General features: G+C 44.8%; 4 protein-coding genes across 4 annotated transcripts; 2 read left to right on the top strand and 2 right to left on the bottom strand.

The window, feature by feature from the left end:
- Positions 1–620: 620 nt before the first annotated feature.
- AGABI2DRAFT_71868 (hypothetical protein) lies at positions 621–2,138 on the bottom strand (the record flags this gene model as incomplete). Its single annotated transcript, XM_006461587.1, has 3 exons — positions 621–724; positions 1,541–1,894; positions 1,988–2,138. Coding segments are annotated over 3 exons (609 nt in total), but the record flags the coding sequence as incomplete, so codon positions are not given.
- A 1,137-nt stretch (positions 2,139–3,275) lies between these two features.
- AGABI2DRAFT_70673 (hypothetical protein) lies at positions 3,276–6,526 on the top strand (the record flags this gene model as incomplete). Its single annotated transcript, XM_006461588.1, is given in 14 exon segments — positions 3,276–3,543; positions 3,555–3,616; positions 3,686–3,910; positions 3,969–4,148; positions 4,203–4,399; positions 4,459–4,669; positions 4,725–4,879; positions 4,931–5,027; positions 5,080–5,278; positions 5,412–5,578; positions 5,647–5,746; positions 5,833–5,989; positions 6,013–6,025; positions 6,068–6,526. 14 exon segments carry the CDS (start codon positions 3,276–3,278, stop codon positions 6,524–6,526), a joined length of 2,490 nt encoding a protein of 829 aa, XP_006461651.1.
- AGABI2DRAFT_178717 (hypothetical protein) lies at positions 6,398–9,144 on the bottom strand (the record flags this gene model as incomplete). Its single annotated transcript, XM_006461589.1, has 11 exons — positions 6,398–6,487; positions 7,106–7,483; positions 7,534–7,622; positions 7,674–7,760; positions 7,782–7,958; positions 8,016–8,093; positions 8,139–8,339; positions 8,379–8,502; positions 8,646–8,709; positions 8,962–8,988; positions 9,044–9,144. 11 exons carry the CDS (start codon positions 9,142–9,144, stop codon positions 6,398–6,400), a joined length of 1,416 nt encoding a protein of 471 aa, XP_006461652.1.
- A 390-nt stretch (positions 9,145–9,534) lies between these two features.
- Positions 9,535–11,723, top strand: AGABI2DRAFT_143480 (hypothetical protein; the record flags this gene model as incomplete). Its single annotated transcript, XM_006461590.1, has 5 exons — positions 9,535–9,651; positions 9,732–10,121; positions 10,182–10,484; positions 10,536–10,694; positions 10,749–11,723. The coding sequence occupies 5 exons, from the start codon at positions 9,535–9,537 to the stop codon at positions 11,721–11,723; spliced, it is 1,944 nt and encodes a 647-aa protein (XP_006461653.1).
- Between the last annotated feature and the right edge of the window lie 2,883 nt (positions 11,724–14,606).

The raw sequence follows: 14,606 nt of genomic DNA on the forward strand, positions 1-14,606 counted from the left end.
CCCCACTCCCGAACGTTTCCGAGTCGAGGTTTACGGCCATACAAAGCTTCGAAAGGTGTCATACCTTGAACAGCTTTAGTACTGGTTCTATTCATCAACCATACTATGTGGGCGGCGGCTTCAGCCCATAGGCTCTTTGGAAGACGACTAGCATGTAACAATGCTCGAACGCGTTCAACGATGGTTCGATTACGACGTTCTGCTACTCCGTTATGTTGAGGCGTATCATGAACTGTAAGTTTCGTTTGAGTTCCTCGTGATTTGAGATACTTCTGAAATTCTTCAGACGTATATTCCCCTCCTCGATCTGAATGGAGAACTTTGATACGAGAATTGAACTGAGTCTCGCACCAGGCTTCAAACCGCTTGTACGCTTCAAAAACATCCGATTTGTTGGATAAGAACTCAATGTGAGTCCACCTCGAGTAGTCGTCCGTGAACGTAACGTAGTAACGTCGTCCTTTCTTTGTCGCAACTCTGGATGGTCCCCATACATCCGTATGAACTTCCTCGCCAACTTTCAACGCTCTTTCACCTTCACGAACTTTCGCTATCGGCAAGCGTGTAGCTTTGGCATATGAGCATGAATCACAGGTAATCGAGTTAGATTCATCTCCGCTCAACTTTAGTCCAGATACTAGTCCACTCGTAACAAGTTTTCGAGCGGCCACAGATGATATATGACCAAGACGACGATGTAGTGCATCAACGGTAAGGGTTTCAACTGCTACGTTTACTTCATCGCAGCTGGATTTGACCAATTTATACAGCCCCTTCTCATTTCTAGGAATTTCGGCAACACGAGCACCATTTGAGTCTCGAATTATGCATTTATTATCCCTGAACGTCGTGGAAAAACCGTCGGTGTCCAGACGACCAATAGAAACGAGAGTATAACCAGCTTCAGGTGCATACAGTGCTTCTTTAAGATGTAGTTGGGATCGTGAATCACCATTGGGCAAGTCTAGTTTGATTTCTCCCTTCCCGATTGCGTTTAAGCATTGCTGATTTGCGGTTCGCAACGCACAGGGTTGGATCATTTGAAGCGAAGTAAACATATCTCGATAAGGAGAAATGTGTCGAGAGGATCCAGAATCGAAAACTTCGACTCGGGCCATGGTCTCGGAGACTTTTCCCCCTTTGTCTATGTCTACCGCAAAAGACTCGTCATCATCTTCTTCAGCTACATTTGCACTCGATTTAGATTGGTCTTTCTTACTAGACCCTTCCTCTTGTTTCTTCTTCCATTCCGCACAATCCTTTTTCAAATGCTCGCCTTGGCAAAACCAACATGGTCCTTTCTTCCTCTCGCCATCTTTAGCTTTCCCTTTCCCTTTCCCCTTCTTCTTTCCTTTTCCTTCCTCTTCAACGGCTAATGCATCATTCCCTTCAGATTTTTGACCTTTCTTGGCGAAACGTCGGGTACGGTCCCATTCATCGCAAATCATAACAATGAGCATGTCAGGATCAATTGTGTTGTGAAGAGAAGTATGGAGACGAGCTGCTGAGAGTTGATTTGAAGCATATGTCGACAACCAACGAGGTAGGGATTGAATTATTGCACTTCGATACTCATCATCACTAATGTGGACACCAATAGCGAGTAGCTCCGCCTTTTTAGCTCGTAACTCATTTAAGAACAAGCGTACGTCACCTCCACTTGGGCAACGTGAAGACATGAAGTCTTGGCGAAGGTTTGCTTGAGAGAAAGCACTTTTGTACGTATAGTCTCGAACTATTTTGTCCCACATCAGTTTGACAGTAGTTTGGGTAGAAACCACTACGAGTGTGGAGTCAGGAATTCGCTGAGCTAGAAGCGATAGCGCAATATTTTCGTTACGATCCCAGGCATCAATATCGGCCACTGTTGGTGTAGGAGTCGAAGGAATAGGAACTTGTACAGCCGCAGCTGCGGTTGAAGGAGAAGTAGCTAGGACTGGAGTAGATGGGTGTGACGCCGGAGTGATAGCTCGCGGTGGTGTAGGACGAGGAGTTGAACCGTCGAAATGACCCCACAAGCCCTTCCCTTGAATAACCATCCGGAAACGCAACTCGAATATCGCCCAATTCGTTCCGGAAACATCCAATGCAGGCACGGTGGGTGGCAATACGTCGTTTATAACTGCTGTACTTGACATTGCGTACTTCTTTCGCTTGCAACACTTTTATAAATGATGTCTCACAATGGGGCGGGGCCCATAACCTGAAAGAATACAACGCTCAGTCTCGGGGACGAGAACTATATATTTGACGTATACCTAAAGAATACAACGCTAATACAAGTACAATTAGACGAAAATACAACAGAGAAGAGTTATCAAGCCTACCTCAGTCTCGGGGACGAGAACTGAGGTGTACATAAGTTTCGAGCCACATTTGTACACTACGAGTGAAACCGAATATAAAAGGAAGTTTTCGTCATACCTCTTCTACTCATATACTCGACGCGCGTTTGTTCATCCAATACAAGTGAGATTAATTTGAAGCACAGCTTCACTTCCGAGCCCCTGGACATTCTGACATTCTGACATTCTGGGAGATTGAACAGCCTTATTATCAGCACATGTCATACAGATGTCGGAAAACCAAAGCTAGCCTGATCTAGATATTCGGCTGATCTGTATTGGATCATGCCGCAAAGGGCCTGATCTGCGGACGGCAACATTGGATCATGCCGGATCTGCTGCAATATCATCTGATCAGTGGCTTACTTAATATCAGTCACTGGGCGCAGTCCCTGGCCCGGGTAACAATAGTCATATCTCTCCTCTCACAGCGATTCCATGCCACCGAAAAACGCCGTCTGTGATATATGCGGTCAGGCATTCAGTTCCAAGGGACTAGGTCGACACCGCGCTGCGTGCGAGAAGTGGGAAGCTGAGAGAAGGGCCGATATCGAGTCTATAGCTACAACTCGACGTGTGGGCCGTTTAGGTATCAATCAAAGCCTTAGATCGCAGTCGATAACAGGCATTAATACATTAAATACTAGCCGTTTCGCGTTCTGAACACATTCCGCATCAGTCAGAAGTCCTATCATATCACACATTTCCAAGCAACAGCAATGATCCGTAAGCTTGACTTCTGTATTTTTCCCCACAAACTCATGCTATCGAAGCATACTGGACTCTCCTACTCGATCACCGATATCACCTACTCTTGATCCAATTGAACCTGGCGATGATAATGAGAGTACTAGGTCTTCAACGTCATCCGAGAATCAAAGGCAGTCAAACGTTGACTCGGATCTTTCAGAAGTACCTAATAACCCCCCAATGCCTCACCCTTTTCCTTCCGATTATATACTTATTGAATACCATCCTCATTCGGGTCGAAATACTACCACTCATTCCCTTTCCGATTACGGTCTTCAACGATCATCGGAAATGCCTCCGATCAAGGAGCCTTGGAAGCCGTTTCGCACACGTCTTGACTTCGAGATTTGCGAACTCGCACTCGAGTGTTATATGAACAAGTCTCAGCTCAAGAAGCTCATTACATTGGTTAATCAAGCTGTCATTGCAGGACCAATGAACGATGAACGTGTCAATGAGGGTTTACAATATCTTCGGTAAATGAGGTAGAGCAGATTTGGAAACTAACAGCAGAACAACATGTAAAAGTATGTTTATAATCCCCAAAATTGAACTTGGTGAATAACGACTTATGATTTTGCATCTCATAGTTTCAAAAAACAGAAGTCAGTGTTCTCTACAAAAACGTTCCGACTCAGTTCCCGTTCCTCTTCCGTGATCCATGGGAATGGGTCCTCGAAATTGTCAAGGACCCTTACCTTGTACCAAATATTGCGTGGGATGCTCAGCGTGTTTTTCGGTGGAATCATGCTGTAGAAAAGTATGAGAGGTTTGTAGATGAACCATGGACAGCTGAAGCGTTTTGGAAAGCTCAGGTACGTTTCGGGTTCACTGCGAATTCTTTTGTAGACTCTAATGACTGTTCGACTTAAGTCTAAGCTACCTCCGAATGCTACTCCGATTGCTTTGAGCATATATGCGGATAAAGCGAAACTGTCGACTTTTAGCACAGCAAAAGGATATCCAATCATTGCTCGTTTCGGAAATATTCAGACATCTATCCGAAACTCGGATGGGGTAGGAGGAGGACGAGTAGTTGGATGGTTACCAATTGTGAGTATTGTGATAATAACCTTGTATTCTCTATTTATTTATTTATTTGTACAGGTTCATGAAGATACGAATGAAACAGGGAAAGCGGCATTTGTCAATTTCAAAAATGCTGTTTGGCATGAAAGTTTTCATACTTTTCTACAAACAGTTATTGAGACAGATGAAGTTGGAAGATGGGTAACGTGTGGTGATGGTGTACTTCGATGGTTATTTATTGTTGTCTTGATTTTTTCAGCTGATTTTGAAGAGTAGTAAGTCATTTATTGTGTTAAACTTTGATTGTTACAATTTACTCAACAAATTTCAACAGTACAACTGTCAGCTTAACAAGAGGGTCAAATGCACATTTTCCATGTCCCGTTTGCCTCGTTCCGAAAGCTGAATTGAGCAATTTATCCAAACTATACAAATTACGAAATCAACCAGATATGAAGGAAATCGTAGTGAATGCTATGGCACTAGGAATACCAGCTGTGGAACGTGAGAGAGAATTAAAAGAATATGGACTTCGAGCTGTCTACGTAAGTAGCTTTTACTATTGTTTGATAATAAACTTATATATTTCTGTGACTTTAGAATGCTTTTTGGTATTTGAAACACTGTGATATCTATCAAGCTATATCATACGATACATTACATTCCGACGACAACGGTTTATGGGAAGACCATTTCTTTACTCAATTCAAGAAACTCATTTCCGACCGTGAATCAATTTCAAAAATTGATTCCCAGTAAGTAATTTGTATTTCTTATTAATACTTATTATATTAACAATCACCTAGATTTGATCAAGTACCTCGATGGCCTGGTCTTAACCATTTCAAATCTGTTATGAATATCTCATTCAATGATGGATCCAAAAATCGAGATATATCTTCTGTAAGCTGTGAAATCATTTGTGGAAATGAATTACATTTATTTTTCGAGTTAGATTTTCATCTTCGCTGCTACTTGTATTTTAGGACAAGACCGAGAATCAGCAGCTTATCAGTTATTGAAATGTTTGCGGCCATACCTCAATGTTCGCATGTATGCTGAATTCGAACTTCACACACATGCTACTATTTCAACGGGACGGAAGGAGTTACAAAAATTCGGAGACGAAATGAAGGTGATTCTTGTTTTCTTATGTATACGACTCTATCACTATTTCTGACTATACTGGTATCATTTTACAGAAATATATTGATATTACAATTGAGGAGGCAGAATTACTCATACAGGAAGACGATGATGATGACGATGATCCATCCAAGGTTCCAGTAAAGTCTTGGAATTTTCCCAAACTTCATCTTCGACAACATCTTTTTGACGATATTGTTAATAAGGGTGTCGCTCGGAATTTCAGCACGAAACCAAATGAGAGTATGCATGGGCCTATACGAAAATCCTACCATCGTCGGACCAACTTCAAAAATTTTGCTGATCAGGTTAGTTATGATTGTCATTTTTCCTACTTAGAGAATTTCACGGTTATATTCATAATACTCTGTGTTAGATTCTAATGGCAGATGAAATGATGGTTGCTTCTAGCTTCATTCGAAGTAATCTTGACATGCTTGACTCCTGGAATAATGAAAGAGCTGATGTAACTGAAGGTGATTATTTAACATTTGCTGATCTACCAAGGAACTAACTTGTTTAGATCATCAAATTTCAAGGGCAAGCATCTCGTCAGTAGAAGATTATGCATCAGTACGAAAACTAGGAGTTCCAGACAAAGTTCCAATCTCATTCCAGGATCTCGAGAACTCTAATCCTTCATTCCATCGTTTTCGAATCCGTTTTCAAAACTGGCTTTCACTTTTTTTCCGACAATATCACATTATACCTCAGCAAGAGTCACTCTGATTTAAAAAGGAAGACTTGGTGAAGTTGTTTTGATTACATATAAATACTTCTAGCTAATATTGAATTAGATTTTGTGCTATAAGACTGTGAAGGTTGAGTATACCTGCTTGTCTGACTGGAAGATCAAGGGTACCAATCTACATTGTCGTGAGGAATTTCATGGACATGCAAGATATGATTGTATCTTGGTTCATGCTGATCCTCCTTATTTTGCGAGGCTGAAATTACTTTTCACCTATACGTCAAATGGAGTGGCATATCCATTTGCATATATTCAGCCTTTCACATCCATTTATAAGCATCGAAATCGGCCTTCACGAGATAAAGACCTTGAAATCTTACGTTTACGGGCAACACACTCAGCAGAATCTGCTGAATTCATTTCTATTCATTCTATCTTACGAGGAGTGGTACTGATTCCATCCGGAGAGACTGGAATCTACGACAATGACTACTTTATCTATGACCTTCTTGACCCTGACATGTTCCTGCGAGCGAGAAATGAGTTGGAACAAACAGAACAGTAGGCACCTAAAATCTTCCTACTGAATTTGATTAGCTTATCTTGCGCACTATTGCAGGACCGGAACTCGTTGACGAAATCTAGTAGCTATCCTGATCACTATTAACTATACTTTCTCCTGTGTATGCTGTGTGCTCGTCGAAACATGTTTATCATTGGAAACATATTACATATTCTCGGCGTACTATATTATAACAGAACCGAATTCTTTTTGACGATTTGATACCACGTCTAGGGACACGGAAGATTGTATCTGAATCTTGCAACCGTGTCGGTATGGATCAACACATCAGCCAGTAGTGATAGCGACTTGCCTGAGCACGAAGACACAGAATACCAATTAAATGTCAAGACTCAAGTCTGCCGGAAAACTCTATGCATAATAATCGGGGTGCAGAGGAGAAAAAAGGAGCCTCGTGTCCTAGGTTTCTTCAATAGCTTCATCAATGGATTAAGGACGAGCGCGCTGAAAGGATGTTAACGTATAACGAATCGCATGTGTCTGAGATCTCGCGGAATGTAACTGGATGGTATTGTTGCATGAGCGAAGCAGAAAACTTTTTTCGAGGTGACGAATTCCCACCTGTTCTAATGCCTCCAGAGCTCCCTGTACATCGTCTCTCACATCCTCTTTGACAGGCATATTGCCTATTTGATCGACCGGTTTAACAATACTCGTAAGAGTCTCCTGCGTATTTTTGACGTTTTCTGCGGTATGACGTCGCATGAGGGCATCAAATTGCCAATCCGAAAGACTGGCCGCTTCAGAGATATGCCGTTTGACACCATTCGGCAACATACCGAGGAGACTGAAGAGCTCTTCGGAAAATTCTTTGAAAATTTGCTCATTTGTTTCGGATGGCAAGTTCGTGTTTTGGCCGGTATCATCGGTGGGAGGGCTGTAAATGACTATACCGCCCCACTGTGGAAGAAGGAAGGATCTCGAGCGTGAAATTTGACCTATGAGCCAGTGAGATAACGATAACTCATTGTTGGGCAAGAAGACCAACTGTCAGGAGACGAGATGTGTAATGGTCGACGAAGGGCCGAAGGAATGAACAGAACGAAATGGAGTACGGGATCATTCGAAACGCTCAAGGCTGATAAGCAATCGATAAGTTGAGAGAACAGGAGGCTAATGAGCAACGCACAAAGGGACCATTCAGCTGAATTGATGAAAACAGTCAAGTCTTCCGGAGTTACGCCATAAGATCTGTCAGTTTTCGGACTATTCTGGACTGAAAAAGAGTGTTACTCACAAACTAGGCCAGCACGAACATCCCAATTTGAAACTGAGCTTCCGGCGGATGCATCTTCGTTCAGAAGAGTGGATGCGAGACGATACTGCCGGGAATATTGGATGACGCAGTTGTGGTGGTTCGTTTTCAGGGGCGGGTTTATGAGGCTAGCAAGTGTTTCGAATGCATCGGGAAAATCTGGGTGAGTCGGGGTTCAAAATCAAGAGTTATCAACCAGAGAGTAACTAGACTCACTCAAAAGCGGCAAATGAATTTCATTTCGCCTAACAATGATCATTTGACTGTCTCTCACGAGGTAGGAAGAGGTAGTTACTGGTCATGGTCCAGCCTCCAGGTCAGACTCTGACATCGAAAGACTAACGGCAGTCGTTTCTGCTATAGACGCGAGATTTACGCCCCACCAATGCCCGGAGTCGTCCCTAGCTTTTGCATCGACGAAACTTTGTAGATTAGGTTTAATCTCGACGTCTGCAACACATAAACTGATGGGGAGTTCGAGGTGCTCCCGCGCGCGGGAGTTAATCCGAGATTCCGGGAGAGAGAGTGGAAGGTCCGAAGCTGAGGAGATATAAAAGTATACAGACAAATTTTACTCACCGTCTTCGTTACGTTTGGTGGTCCATTGACATACAACAAAGTAGGGACCAGGCAGCTTGTTGACGGAGCCGACGGATTCTGTGACTTCCAAACTGTTTGTATTAATATCCTGGTTCGTCCAAATCTAACGATGTAAGTTGTCCGCTAACATGAAGTTTGCGCGTAGGTACGTGGGCTTACTCCATTTACGAACAAATGTGGTTCTGTCAAGGTCAAGTTTGTAATAAGTCAAGACTCATGATCCGTGTATGAGATAATATAACGCACTTTTCTGCCATCTTTAAGTAAATACCTCTCCTGTAGGGTCTCGATCTGACTCTGAATAATCTGCCTCGAGCGCTGCGGACACAGGATCCCCGAGTTCAACATCTAGATAGACTCAATACGATAGATGTTCTTGTACGCCTCGAGGGGGGACGAGATTGTAAAGTTCAGATTAACGGCCACGTTGACGCTAATTCGGTCATTTTGCGAAGCCGGTTCAGAACACGAGCTCTTCATCGTCGTCTCCGAGCTACTGGAACGGCTACTGATCGTGTAAGGCGCTGACGTAGGAGGTAGAGTTTGGCCACGTACAGCTTACCGAATTCCGACACGATGAATGAGAATTCTGTATCGAGATACAGAAATTTAAGAGATAGAAAACCTATCAAGAGACTTTTCACGTACAGTTTTCGTGCAGCCCTTGCGACAGGTGCTCTGAAATGGAACTAGCTGCCATATAATTGGATTCTAGCTCGTGTGTTGCGAAATCTTCGGCCTTCATCGGAATCGAGACTGATGACTATCGATGATAAGTGACTGACCACGCAAAGGGTCGCTGCAGTTTCATAGCGTAGACAATAGCGTGAGGATAGTTTCCCTGGTCATTACGGTTCAAAAGTGCTATACGTTTATGTGTTATTACTCACCGTGTTGTGTCTGAGATGAACGTTGCAACCTCGAGGATTGTCACGAGCTGATCACTACCTGATCAGTCCCGAATGTGACGTCGTGACACACCAATGCTCTGCCACCACCTTGAACGAATAAAAGCTGTCGTTTCTCTATGCCAATGAATCATCCTGCCCACTCGACCCAGGTAACCCCGTCTAGGCCATCTTTGGACGCTTCCATTGTACTCCTCGCTCTGTTGTCTGCCGCTTTTACTACCACAATGTCATCGGTTTCGCAATCTACAACTTCCACAACGTCAAATTCCCTCGATTCGCTCACCGACTTCGGCAGCGCTCAGGCGTCTGCTTATGCACAGGCTCTTCTTACAGGTACTAATGTCAATCCTGCAGCGTTCAAAGACGCAAGTTTTTCGCTCTTATCTATCGTCGAAATACGTGCTTACTAGTTAGTTTATAGGCCCTTCAACGTTGCCAGATTGCTCTCGACAAGAAGTCCGAGGAAGTGGAGACTCTGCAAGCCGAGCTGTCAAGATTGAAGGTATCTATGACAGCGAGTACGACTCGGAAGAGCAGGCAACGCGGCGCTGGAGATATTACGGGAACTTCGCTGGAACATCTGAAAGAACGGATTACTAAAGACATTCGGGCACTCGCGGCAATGGAATGCCTCTGGTTGGGTGACAACAGCTTCCAACAGCCGCCCCTCTTGTCAAACCCCTTCCCTTCGGCTCCCGACCGCTATGCTTCAGACGAAAACCTTGACTTATACCATACGTATATTCTATATACGCGTCTTCATGTTGATTATCATGGGCCTCTCGAGGGTCAAAGTCTGCTCAGAAAGCAGGTAAGTTCCAATATGTTCACAGTAGTATATTGATACGTATTGACTTTACTTTGGTTCAAGGTTCAACAAATTCTCTCTCAAGAACGATCTACCCTCGTCAAGAACGTTCGGACTGCTGGCAAAGATATATTCTTCGGCTTCCCTCCAATCGTCTCCCAAGCGGTCTGTATGAAAGAACACGCTAGAGCACGCGAGCCCGAGTGCCTCCGATTCCTTGTATCACCCCGCCAGGTTCCGTCTGTCGAAATTCGTCCGGAGGACCCAATGCCGCCCCTCAAATATCTCGATTTACCCCCTCTTTTATTTCCCGAACTCGATAGCACTCGTGCGCAAGAGATTTTTCGCTGCAATTTTTTGATTCAGGTGGGTATTTTATCATTCAAATTTCATGTATCTTACCTTACTTCCTAACAGATTGCGCGATGCATTCTCTTCGGAGATAAGGCCCCCGGGCGTGTACTTGCACTACAAGAAGGACGAATCGAAAGCAACACCGTGTCTTCCAACTGCCTGGCTCGCCAGCGAAACATCACCAGAACTACGCCAGGCCTCATTGCCACTGCGGCCATCCTTGTACGTAGTTATCTGCATTCTATCACTTGTGTCTAAACGGTTCCTTCAATGTAGGCATGCTTTGTCGTTTCGGGAGACACGGTGTTTTCGGAGAAGGGAGCGGTGACTGGTGCGGCTTACAGGTCTCGATACCTCAAGTTTAAGCTTCTCCTCGAAGAGTCTCAAGAGGCCGGTGAACCCCATACTATAACGACCTTCAAATTTTGGGATCAACAACTTTTCGCGGTCGAAAACGGACAGGGTGAAGACTTTGAATTTGGCAGCCTGGATGAGAGAGATGAAGATGAGCTGTCGAAGCATCGTCGCGCGGTCATGCTTCATACGTCTCCTGCATCTATGCAGGCGAGCTCTACTGGCTCTCCCACCACTGTCCACTCAGTTTCTGCTGCTCGGCCCAACCGAACACCTCAATCAGCCCCGACATCTACTTCAGGCCTGCCTCCGCACCCTCCCCACACTGTCTCCATCTCTTCTGGACAGCCTACTCTTCAGATCACGCCGTCTCCTTCCCCAGGTGTACACTCTGAAATCGGGGAGAGAGTTTTCACTCCTCATCTTTCGTACATAGCCCGATCTTCAGCTCCCATCCCGGCATCTCAGCCGGGATCACAAGTGTTTCAAAGTCTTGACAATGAAGATGAGGGTTCTGACACTGAACCTGATGTTGATGTCACTCCCGTTGCATCTGTAGCCCCGATCTCCCGGTCTGAATCCCCTATTATCACTCTGTCTGCAACACCGTCTCATCGTCCCTCCGCAAATGATCTTGTGTTCGTCGAAGTGCCTGCCACTCAAGTTATGCCCGTTGATGAACAACAGATGGCATCTGGGTCCAATGACCCGAATCTCGCTACTCAGCCCAGGAATTCGCGTCGAGGCCGGCCATCGAAAAAAGGCCTTAACTCTGCACAGCCAGGGCCAGGGCCATCTACTCGCAAATTAGTGCAACAGAGTTCGGGTCCTGATGCTACAGCTGCTCCTCCAATGAGGTCCAAGTTGCGTAGCAGGGCCAATATAGGAAAACACTGAGGGTCAGTTAGTGGATAAGCTCTAAATCATTCAACATGCTCGTCGTCGTGCTCAATTGTTCGTTTTTTTTTCTTGCCGTACTACGTTTTAGCTACCATGTTCTGTCAGTGTAGACTACTAGTAGTCTACTTTTCGCGTTTCGAATATTACGTTCTTGTTAATTGACAATGAGAAACACATGACCAAACTGGATCATGTGATCAGTCACGCTACCACCATTTAATAAGGTAAACCTCACGCGTCTTTTCTCTCTAATATACTACCACCACCACTCGTTTCCCACTTCCCGACATGACCTCAATCCTGTTCCTCTCAACAACGGTATGTGTTAAGCTTGGTTGAGCTCTCCGTCTTCATCTCATTATCCACCCCCTACTTCCGCAACAGTTCAATATTCCCTTTCACCTCTGTTTTCTCATTGTGAAACTCCAGCGACACTAGCTCCTACAACGCTCATCAACAAACAATCGACACGCTACCCTCAATGCCGCAACCTCTCCTTAACTCATCCGAGTCCAAAGTCCACCTTTGTCTTCGCAGTCTAAGTCTCTCGCATCTCAAAACCCACTCCCCCTCGAAAATTTACATTGTTCTTCCCATCAGTGCAGTGTTCCAGTCTAGTATTCTCGATTCAGATGTCAACGGTTTCCTATCCCAAAAAGGTATTTATTGACTTCGCATTACCTTCGTAGTAATGACGCTAATTATTTTTTCTCAGGAATGCTGGGGTATTAGAGTAGATTCTTTTCTTAAAAACAGTTCTAGTTTTAGTTATTGTGAACGGTTTCTACAGTAGCAAATAAAAAAATTTAATTCGCAAAGCTGAAACGAGGCGGGACATTTGAGAAATAATAATAATAATATATAATATCAATAAAATAGTAACACGGGATCAGACCACCTCAGACCACGAAGCCCAGATGATGATCAGGTCATCCTTGACTGATCTGATGCGATCTGTTAGAACCTTGCCAGAATGTCACAGCGTCACGCTGTCACATCTGTCACATATTTTATTACATAATAATTTCCCTCTGCTGCTACAGTTCGATGGAGGCTAAACTATCGGCATACTGCTAAAATGGCGCAAGCTACAGACTTACCAATTGAGCTTATCGATCTTATCTTTTCTTTTCTACCTCCAAACCATGCGGAGCAAGTACAATGGCGGAGGAGGGCAGCGGCTATAGGGAGAGAAGCAAGGCCGGTAGGTTGGCGCCTATCGGGCCATCAGTGTAGGGAATGCGGGAGAACGACATTAGCAATGTGGGACGCGGAGGAGGATAAAGAGTGGGTAATACAGAGGTGGTCAGCGTGGGGGGCTCGGTATTGGGAACTATCCGGGTTCTTCATACTATGTCCGTGTGATGCGTTGTTAGGTAACTACTTCGGGCATCAATGGTTTGTGTGAGTAGAATACCGGTTTAGGAGTTGTTTGTACTTGTGGACACTTTTATGGTTTGTTTGGTATTGTTGACGTTTTTATGATCAATTTACTTTTGTTTACTTACTTCTTACTCCACTCTTCTTTTCTCATGTCAAATGTATAATTAGGTTACTTTCCCATACGTACTTCTTTTCCCATGTCAATATATAAATAGTTACCTAGGGTAGTTGGTCTGTGCGCCATAGTCTAGGTATATAAAGTAGGTAGAAACTTGTAGAAGACTCCGTCGAGTTCTCTTAGGTTCACGCCTAATATAACTTTTGTCACTTTCCTCTATAGTTCTTAAGTTCAGGTGTGACCTGTGACATCTCAGTCACAGTCGCCCTAACAGTAGAACTCGACTACTCCGGGGATCGCACAGCACAGTGCCCTCCCCATCTTTTACTCTCTTATCGCCCTCTACTCTCTGCGCGCCATCGCGGCCGCCACACACATAGCCGGTCCCTAGGCTTAAGGGGTGATCGGGTACAGTCACAACGTACCCCGTTGAGACTAAGGCGTGTCACGTGCCTTAGTTAAACACGAGACGTTCACCACGTGAGGTGCTTTTTATATACTTGTATTTTCTTCCCGTATCAACCTTGTGCTGCGGCTGCATTGTCAGCTGGTACACGCAGAGGAGTGAGAGACCCACCTTAGGTGACTCTCTAGATTAGCGTGGGAATCCGTTCCCGTACATACCTCTCATCTTAGTCTATCCCTTCGGTCAAGCGACCATTCTTGAATACAAAACCTTTTCTCTCTTCGTGTACACATCCAAGTGAAGCAGGCTATTGGCTTCATTGGATTGGTGGATACGCATCAGGTGACAGGAAAAGACCTCCCTCACCTCCCTCAAAATTTCTCACCGAACACCGCCCGGAACATTCCGAGTACCTTCCTCTGAAAGCGAGGAAGAAGAAGAACACGCCTCGGAAATCCAGTCCGAGGAATCAGAACCAGAACAACGAGAACCCTCCATATCCCCCCTACCCCTATATCAACCACCTCCCCCCGAATACCACGAGCCAAACATGTCTACCGCCCAACAAATTATGGACCAAGTGTCCGCCCAAGCCGCTCTCATTGCTCAACTGCAGCAGCAACTCGCCCAGCTGCAGAACAACCCGCAACCGGGTCCACCAGGCCCACAAGGTCCACCAGGGGACGATGGAGAAACCCCCATCGTCCAAGTAGTAGCGCCACCAATCGATGTGGCAAGACCAAAGATATTCTCAGGAGACGGAAAGGAGCTGAGTGGCTTCATAACGGCGTGCAAAATTTATCTAAGTTTAAAAATGGTAGGAAGACTACAAGGGGATCAGATGACGTGGATACTATTGTATGTACAAGGAGGAGCGGCGGAGTCTTGGAAGGAGAACATCATGGAGATGATTGAAAACGGCGAACAAGAAGCTCCAGCCCACACGGAGGAGCTTTTTGATAGTTTGCGGAAC

The sequence above is a fragment of the Agaricus bisporus genome, assembly GCF_000300575.1.
Source record: "Agaricus bisporus var. bisporus H97 unplaced genomic scaffold AGABI2scaffold_6, whole genome shotgun sequence".
NCBI lineage: Eukaryota > Fungi > Basidiomycota > Agaricomycetes > Agaricales > Agaricaceae > Agaricus > Agaricus bisporus.